The following is a 9225-nucleotide window of genomic DNA, read 5'->3' on the forward strand; positions in this document are numbered from 1 at the left end:
AACAAAAAAAAAAGAAAATAACCATTCAAATGTGCTGGTTTTTAAAAATGGTAATGCTCTTTGTTTTATTAATCTAACAGAATGAGGTATTTCTTTTACAGTTTGAAGTGAAGAGTCACAAATCTCAAACCCCACAAGAGAAACGCTGGCCTTAGAGTGAGTCCCACCCCAGCTCCACATGACAAAGTCCAGCTCTTGGAAGGCAAAAGGGAAAAAACTGCAGGTACAAGGAGTTCTCTAGAAACTTTCCTTACTGCTGCCTTACTTGTTAGCAGACCCTACCCAAACCAGATGAACTACACGACACTGCCTCGTATGCGTTATGGGGCCCATTACCAACCTCTCCAGGGCAGAAAACAACATATTCTTGCCATAGTTTTGTACTCACCTCCATTATGCCTGTGTAATAGGAAAATGGTGTTACTCTCAGACCTTTTACCATGATGTCAGACAAGTGATAAGGGTACAACATGAGATGATCTCGACTGTATTTTAACAGATCCTCGTAATATTTACGTTCGTCTTTCTTGACATGCTTAACTACAAGGGGAGAAAAATACAGTTACACTGTACTGTGTTCAATTTAATAAAAAAAAAGTGTTATAACAAAAGGATTAAAAATAGTATAACGGCAATTGACAAAAAACTGAAAACAAAATAAAGGAGTGCTGCAGGGCATTCAGCATTCAAGGATTTCTACATAGAATCATAGAATGGTTTGGGTTGGAAGGGACCTCAAAGATCACAAGTACTCTTAGAGCCTTTAAGGATGGCATTAGAACAGAGCAGATTTATTTTACAGGTCACCAGGAAGTGGCCTGTTGAGACAGAACTCATGCACGCTGTAGAAAATTATCTTTTAATTAGTGAAACTATCATCTACTTTGGGAAGACAAATGGATGCAGTCAATGCAAAATAAATTAAAAGTCTGTAAACAAGTCATAGCCAATAGCTCATGTGAGTCAGGGCTGACGTCTGCATCTCATAGTGACAGGCTTTATTCTGTAAGTCAAATCCTCTCTTAACATCTCTTGATTTCTTGGAAAAGGGCAACATAACTACAGCAGGAATTCAGTTTCACCTGCCAACTCAGTAACCTTAAAGAGTGCTTTGCTAGAAAAGCTGCCAAAGGGACTCAAAAGTCAAGAATTTTCTTGATGTTTTATCACTTAAAAGTATTTATTTTCAGCGAAGGAGGGACCTTTGAACAGGGCTCGCTCTTGCAGTTTTACAGTAAAGACAAGCTTCCACACAGAAGAATCAGGTAGCAATTAGAAATTACTTAGCTTCTTTACTCACCTAAGTTATTCCGATATCGTAACTGATTGCGGATGCTGTAGAGTACGACCTGCCTTTCATATTCCCTCTGAGAGTTTCCAAGACCCTTGAAAACATAAAGGCCTTTTAGCCAACACACATAAAAGCCCTTTTAGTTAAGCCACTGCAAAGTGTCTTATGAGGAACACACAGGCAGTTGTCATTACTCAAGGAGTCCCCCAGTTCAATACAATGATAGTTATCTTCAGTCTCTGCATGAGGTCAAAAGTATTTTTAGTTAAATAGGTGTCTCTACACAGGATGCAGATTTAAGCAATAATCTTTAGATTTTTTTTCCTAGTACCATTCCAATAAAAAATGGAGCATCTAATTCTCAAATCAAAGGTTTTAAATCACCTTTTAGAAGACATGAAGCATCAAGCATTTTACCCAAGCATTCAGCATCTTGCAGCCTTGAAGAATTACCCAGAATTAGTGTGGCATAAACCAAGCATGGTGAACGACACATGAAGCTTCAGCTGCTGCACATCAGAAGCTTATAATGCAAAAAATAAATAAAGAAACAGTTCAAGTTGTAGCTTCACACAAGGAAGGCAATCACAAGATTGTGACCACAATCTAGGTCACAAGATTTAGGTGTAAGCACAGCACATTACTATCATGAAAGAAGATAAAAAGAGGACTTTGGTTGATGCTTTAAATGCCTTATTTCAAAAACTGTCCCCTCAAAATTCTTCATATTACTCTTCTACTCTGCATCTGCAACAAGCGATCAGGTTGGGGTTTTTTCCCCTCATTGATGCCCATATTAAAAAAAAAAATCCTTAGATAAAAAGGTATTTTACTGCATATATGGGATAAACAAGTAAGCTGCATATATACTGCAGAATCAGGTATTAGAAAAGAAACACCCGATATCACAGACAGGGTCCATAACTGATACAATATCCAAAGAGGGATCCATTTGCTCGAAGAACAAAAATATTAAGGACTATGCTAACACTAAAGTAAACAAAACACTACTCTGGAAGTTACATTAAAGTAAATAATGCATTAAATTACTGGCATATTTTCTATCCTGAATCACATAGCCAACGGTATGGCACTCAGCTAGGCAGGTAAACAGAAATCATCGTTCATGCCCCTCTTATAGCTCCTGAAATCTCAAACTCAAGGAATTCAATTACTCAGGGCCTGCAGCCGCTACTTATCCCTTCCATCCTTCTATTGTGCAAGAGCAAGAATTGTTTAACAGCGCTTGCTTTCAAGCAGCATAAGACTTTGTTTGGAGACAAGAACCTCCTCTCGACACTATACCTCCCCCCTGCTATCAGAGGCCCATTAAATCCAGCAAATCAAAATTTCATGAGGTTTTCTTTTCCATGAGCCACTCACTGAAACAGTTCCCTGGCTACGGAAACACGGGGCTGCACAAGTCTCTGACACTTGTCCTGGTTCAGCTCACACTACTCAGGGGCTGCAGGAGGGATACTCGTCTCAGGTGGTCTTATGTCTGGACAAGCTGAGAGAAGACCTCCACATCTCTGCCCACAGGGGCCTCAAACCACCCCTATGCTCCCCTCTCCTCACAGAGGCCCTCCCGAACACACGCATGTATCTCCCCACTGCTCCCACACAGACCCCACACCGCCCTCATATCCCCTTCTCTCCACAGTGACACCACAGGCACCGGCCCTCCCTCCCCACAGCGGGGCCGCGCGCAACCCCACGTCCCCCCGCCTCACACGCAGGCCCCATACCCTCCCCCTCCGCAGGGAATCCCACGCTCGCCCCCATACGCCCCTTCTCCCCACAGCCACACACCTACCCCCCCACGCAGGCACCCCACGATCCCCGCGGCCAGAGCCGCCTGCCTTCCCCCTTGGCAGGCAGAGCTGAGTCCCCGCGTCTCCCCGCACTCCGCCTGGCGCTCTCCCGCCCTCCACTTCCCCGGGCCGCGACCTCGGCAGCCCGGACCCTGCCCGCCCGCCGGTACCTGCTTGACGCTGGCCGGCAGCCGGCCCCATGGGTAGTTGTGGCGGATATGGAACTCCACGTCGATGTTCATGGCGAATGAGGCCCGGACGCGCCGGGAGGCCCCGCCGCCGGGAGGCGCTCCAGCCCAGGGGCCGCCCTGCCCTCGGCCCGCCGCTGCCGCAACCACCTCCTGCCCGCCACCGCTTCCGCGTTACGCCCCCCCCGGAAACGCCCCGATACGTCAGTTCCGGCGGGGGGGGCCAGGGCTGGCCGTCACCCCGGGATACGGTCGGTAGCGGGGGGCGTGGCTGCGCGTGCGCGCGGCGGTGGGCGCGCGGCGGGGGCGGGGGGTCCCGATGCCCCCTTTCTTTCCGCCGCTCTGTCAGACGGGGGGGGGGGGGGGGGGAAGTGCGGCGGGGTTGTTTCGATCGGTGTTAACACGCTGTAAGCGGAGATGGGGTCTGTGCTTCGCAGCCAGCGCGTTCAGTCACTGCCCCAGCAGGCGCTGTACATCCGCACGCGCTTTGAGAATCGCGTACCTCACCGGAGTACTGCGTCCGGCTGTGCGGGCCCCAGCACGAAACAGACACGGAGCCGTTGGGGCGAGTCCAGAGGAGGCCGCGAAGCTGATCAGAGGGCTGGAGCACCTCTCCTGTGAGGACAGGCTGAGAGAGTTGGGGTTGTTCAGCCTGGAGAAGAGAAGGCTCCAGGGAGACCTTAGAGCGGCCTTCCAGTACCTGAAGGGGCCTACAGGAAAGCTGGAGAGGGACTGTTTATCAGGGAGTGTAGTGACAGGACAAGGGGTAATGGGTTTAAACTAAAAAGAGGGTAGATTTAGATTAGATATTAAGAGTAAATTCTTCCCTGTGAGGCTGGTGAGGCACTGGCACAGGTTGCCCAGAGAAGCTGTGGATGCCACCTCCCTGGAAGTGTTCAAGGCCAGGTTGGATGGGGCTTTGGGCAACCTGGTCTAGTGGAGGGTGTCCCTGCCCATGGCAGGGGGGTTGGAACTAGATGGTCTTTGAGGTCCCTTCCAACCCAAACCATTCTGTGATTCTATGATTCTGTATTTGTGCCTCGAAAAGGCTATCACTCAGCTTGGCTGCTTCCCCTATAAACGAACACAGCTGTCCTTGGACTGACTGTTTGGTAGTAGATCCAAGCTTAAAATACCTCTGTTACCTACCTGGTTACTGTTAACCTTCATTTCCTAACACAATTCAAAATACACCTGGACAAATGCTAGTGACTGCTCAAAGCAAGGGCAGGTGCACAAGCAGAAGTAAGCATTTCACGACAAGGAACGAATAAAAACATTTCATTCAGCAGTGGCCCTGGGCTATGCCCACCAGCTGTGCCCCCAGTCTGTGGTCTGCATAGTGTGGGGACTGAAAGCTTGCAGACCTGAATACCAACAGCAGCCCATCCTAATCATACAAGGTTTTGAGCAAGTGGATTAATACCATCAAGGAAGCTGCTTCAAATAAAACAGGAGCAGGTGCCCCTCCTTGTCTTAGGATGTAGGATGTTATGAGTCATTTAAAGTCTTACCAGCATCAAACTCAGTGCCAACTTTCCATGCGGAAGAATTTTCTTATTGTTTAAGTGACAGGGAATTGCAGATGGGGTATATTTTTAACACCACAACATTTTAGTGAATGTTTTGATATATAAGTAGAATAAACAAAGCAAATTAGCCCCACATCACTTGTGCCATTTAATTTTTAAGGCTGTTATCCTGTATGCTTGGTAATAACCTTGTAGCAGTGGTGGCAGAGCTGGAAGGGGATCAGCACTAGAAACTCAATGCTCTGTTATCTTCAAGTAGGTCCCCAGAGAACTACAGACTCGATTCTCCTGCAGTGTCACTGATGGCTTCGGGATCCTACTTCTGCATAACTGCAGAGACACAAAGCCTCAGCCTGTGGACGTGCCCCATGGTGCCAACACACAGAGATTCCTGCAGCTGAGGAGATGGTGAGCAGCTCACACAATCTCGAGTCTCAGGCAAGGTCCCCCTGCTCATACCACTGCCAGGATTCAGTCCAGGAACACAGTCACAGCCCACCAACCTGACCTCATCCTTAATTCTTTATTCTTTCAAACCTAATTGTCAGGTTTCTTATGAGCCTTTCTCTGTCACACCCTACAATGGTTTATAAATAAACTATGAAAAGAAATTAATAAGAAACCCTTTTTGCCTTGCCCGTTGCCACATAAACCAGATGGTACAGGTCTTTGGTTGGTACTGTCTGTTTGCTTTTGATATCAGTGATTAGACACACCTCTCAACAGGGCAGGACAATTTTTTTTCTTGGATGGTTCTGAGGTAAATTATCTTGTTAGTGGCACCGGCATCTGAATAATACTTTTAGTAAGACAGATGAGAATCCACAAGCTAAAAATTCATATGCTTAGAATAACAGTAAGGTACACGGTATTCCTACTGCATTAAATTCCTATTAGCTGCCTCAGACTTTTCAGTGATAGCACTGGCAAAAGGGAAGAAAAACAAGACGCTTAGAAGGAAATTAATTGGCATGGGGTAGGTCTTCAGAAAGACAGAATAATCGAGCTGAGCTGTGATTAGAAGACAATAGTGGAAGTACTTGATTTTTAACAGGATTTTAATTTATTATCAGAAAGGGTACCATACAACAAAAATGTTTATTAATGAGTTTGAGAATTTGCAGACAACTGATTCAAATTCACTTTCTAAATGAAGGCTATAGATAAAACACTCTGAACTCCTGCACCTTCGGTTGAGGCCATTGGACTCTGAAGTTATAATCTCATTGGTGGAAATCATGTGTGTAAAATACAGTGAGCACTGAAGATCAGGCTACTGATCCTTTTTTCCAAACCTTAGGATATCATTAAAACAACATCCACTGCCTCCCAGCTCTGCTCCTCAGGATGCGTATGTATGTGTAGAATGTTTTGCAGCTTACATTTTCTCCAGCTGACCCTTCAGGCAGTTGCAGCAATGAACAGATTTATCTTGGAACATGGGCACTATGTGTAGCTGTGTAGCCTTCTCCAGTCCTTTATGACACTCCTTGACCTGTGTTAGTGCTCACAGGTAATTGACTCTGGTTCAGAGATTGCTACCCCTAGTTTGGCACTCAGTAGACCTGTGCTACCAACTATATATCATGAATATTCATTAATGTTTGGTTTTGGTTTTTTTTCCTATTCTGGTTAGTACACATGACTACTTAAATGCATTAATTTCTGGCAGGAATAATCTTCCTTTGTGAGGACAAGTCAAACAAGGATTGAACACTTTAGCCTGGTGTGCATCATCCATTAGCTACTCTCCTTCCACATTCTCTAATAAATGTCCACTTTTGTTTATCCCTTACTTTTGAGATATTTTCAGACCATATTCTTTTTGCCTTTGATGTCTCTTGCTGTTCATAACTCATTCTGTCCATTTGCTTTTTTAAATTGATTCCTGAGTTCTTGTTCTCTGTATCTACTTGCAGCCTCAGTTATGGTTGTCTTTTGGAGTTTCGTTTTCTTGAAGAGCACTTGTTGCAAACTTACTGTTACACGTTTTTCTTGCTATGCTTCCTATCTTTGCTTCCTATAGAGAAAATTTGCCTCCTGGGTTTTAATATTTTCTCTTCCAGTTATTCTCAGCAGCCTTCATTCCTGAGATCACCTTCTCGAAAGATACTACCTTTCAGTTCACTGACTTTTCAAAAGTCTGCTTTTTTTCCTTAAAAAAATTCAGCTGAGCTGAATCAGTGCAACTGTTCGCTGAACTGAGCACCTGCACTGAGAAGCTGCAATGAGATCTCTTTTTCTCATTCCTTCTCGTCCTGGCTGGCCTGATCATCTGCACGCCACCTTCATGAACATGGGGTAAGAATATCTACACTCCAACATGACTCTTGTCTCTTTCTCAGGAGTGATTTGTGCAGCATGGATCTCAGGACCAAATAGTTCCCAGGGAAATCTTTCCTCAGAAATAATGGGGTTTTGCATATCCAGGAATGGGACGGTGACTTCCTTCAAGGACACTGACTTCCAACTGGAGACAAATTCATTGTAAATGCGTAGGTTTAGCTGAGTTTGTTGCCAAGCTGAATTGTTTATTTAGGACTTCCACTCCAGTTTTCAACTCCTTAAATTCCTCTTCAAAGTGAACATTTAAAAGCTTAAGTCCTTCCTGCAGCTTATCCCTGTTGGTGAATGTCTTGGTAAACCTGTCTGAAAATCTTTTGGTCCCTGATAGTGCCTGATCAGTCTCTGGTCAACCCACTGCCCTTTTTGTCTGGTGTGGTTAAATCTCCAAATACTGTTCAGAATTCTTGTGGTTGTCTTTACTTTCTGCAAATTTTCACACTCATACACATTCACCAGGGATCAGCAGAGTTGAACAGGAATGCCAGGCACTGCTACCACTGTGAGAGCCATTTCACAGCTCATACCAATGCTGCAGTCAAGGTTGGTGAAGGCATTAATTTTGTTGACTCTGATGTAATCTACAAGCCATGTTTCTCTGTCACACAGAAATCCAGGTGCCTGTCTCTCCAGGGAAGGTTCCACCTCTTCTTGCAGACCAAGTACCATCCCACTGCCTAGCCATGTAGGCATGCTGCTACCACAAATATCCTCTGCAAAAAGTGCAAAGCTCCGCTTCACTTAGTTCTTACCTGTTACTACCTTGGTTCTTTATTCTTTCACTTAATTCTCTAGACTGAAGATTTTAATTGCCTTCTGCATTTAGCTTCAGTTAAGGCCCATCAGCTTTAACTAATTCCGTGGTTACCTCTACAGCAAAGACTCACTTGGTAGTAGCTGGCAATAATCTCCAGAGCAGCAGTGTTATCAGTCTACAGTTGCACTCTGCAGTGTGTGGTGTTTCTTACCTGGTATAATGTTTCATCTCCTTTTCACCATTTTCAATTCTCTCCACTCCACCTTTCAGAGGAGAATGTCTGTTTATAGGTACCCTTTTGATAAGCCCTTTGTGCCTTCTCTGCATCCAGCCTGCTTGACCTTGCCGTGACATAATACCCGTGCCTCATTTTTCCATCCTGCTGGCAAAAGAAGGAAGAAATAGATGGAGACGGACTCCATTCATTAGACACCAAGAGATGCCCCTATCTCATTGCTGGGGGTATGTTACTCATAGGAGTATGGTCCCCAGGTCTTCTGCAGGGAGGCAGTCCTGTTACTTACAAAGCTGAAAAGTACCATAGAATCCTTATTTTTTGTTAATTATACAAACTTTTAAACTCCCAGTACGTAAGCTAAGTCAAATTGATCAGTGGGAGTAGCACATAGTTTTCCTACTGATACCCTATTTGCATGCTTAGATAGACCATTTGCATGCACAGCACGCTGTTGTATGACTCAATCTGCTGTTTGTTTTAAATCCTTAATGAGTTGCACCTTCTGAGCTGCGGTATTTCACTCAAAACCAGTAAAAACAGTAGGATTATCAGTCTGTATTTGAGCTTATGAGTGCCCTCTGATCTGACAGATTCCAAAGAAACCCTTCAGTTGCTTTCTTTCCAACTTTAGTATTTCCTTTAATGTCAGTTGGGACGGCTTTGTTCCCAAAAATATTATAAAAGATGTGGGTAGTTCTCAGCTCAGTAAAGGCTTTGACAACGCCTTAGAGATAATATGTTAGCACAAAGCATTGAATTCTGGATAAAATTCTTCATACTCACATTTGATTTTTACATTGCATGTGTTCAAACACTGTAATCAAAGCTGATCATTTATTTTTAAGTGTTTGAATGGTAGCAAGGTCTTTGCAGGAAAGTACTGTCTATCAAACCATTTAAAATCTAGAATTGCTACTGCACTTTCAGTAACACAGTGATTTTCTTTTGCTTGCTGTTTAAATAATCACATAGATTTTTATTTTTTTTTCCCCTTGAACTACTATAAATTCAAGTGTACTTGTTTTCTTATTTTTCTCTGGGTGTCCTGTCTGAGGTTTAAAG

The 9225-nt window shown here is 44.4% G+C and overlaps 1 protein-coding gene across 2 annotated transcripts in view; it reads right to left on the reverse strand.

The window, feature by feature from the left end:
• The window catches only part of FAM91A1 (family with sequence similarity 91 member A1), a 28177-nt gene extending 24675 nt beyond the window's left edge, over positions 1–3502 (reverse strand). For both annotated transcript variants that reach the window (XM_075743370.1, XM_075743369.1), the window contains exons 1-3: positions 3276–3502; positions 1301–1385; positions 389–540 (exon numbers count right to left, since the gene is read on the reverse strand). In XM_075743370.1, coding sequence (XP_075599485.1) covers positions 389–540; positions 1301–1385; positions 3276–3347 — 309 coding nt within the window. In that variant the 5' untranslated portion in view covers positions 3348–3502. The remainder of the gene's footprint in view (positions 1–388; positions 541–1300; positions 1386–3275) is intronic.
• Between the last annotated feature and the right edge of the window lie 5723 nt (positions 3503–9225).

This window comes from Balearica regulorum, chromosome 2 (assembly GCF_011004875.1).
Source record: "Balearica regulorum gibbericeps isolate bBalReg1 chromosome 2, bBalReg1.pri, whole genome shotgun sequence".
Classification (NCBI taxonomy): Eukaryota; Metazoa; Chordata; class Aves; order Gruiformes; family Gruidae; genus Balearica; species Balearica regulorum.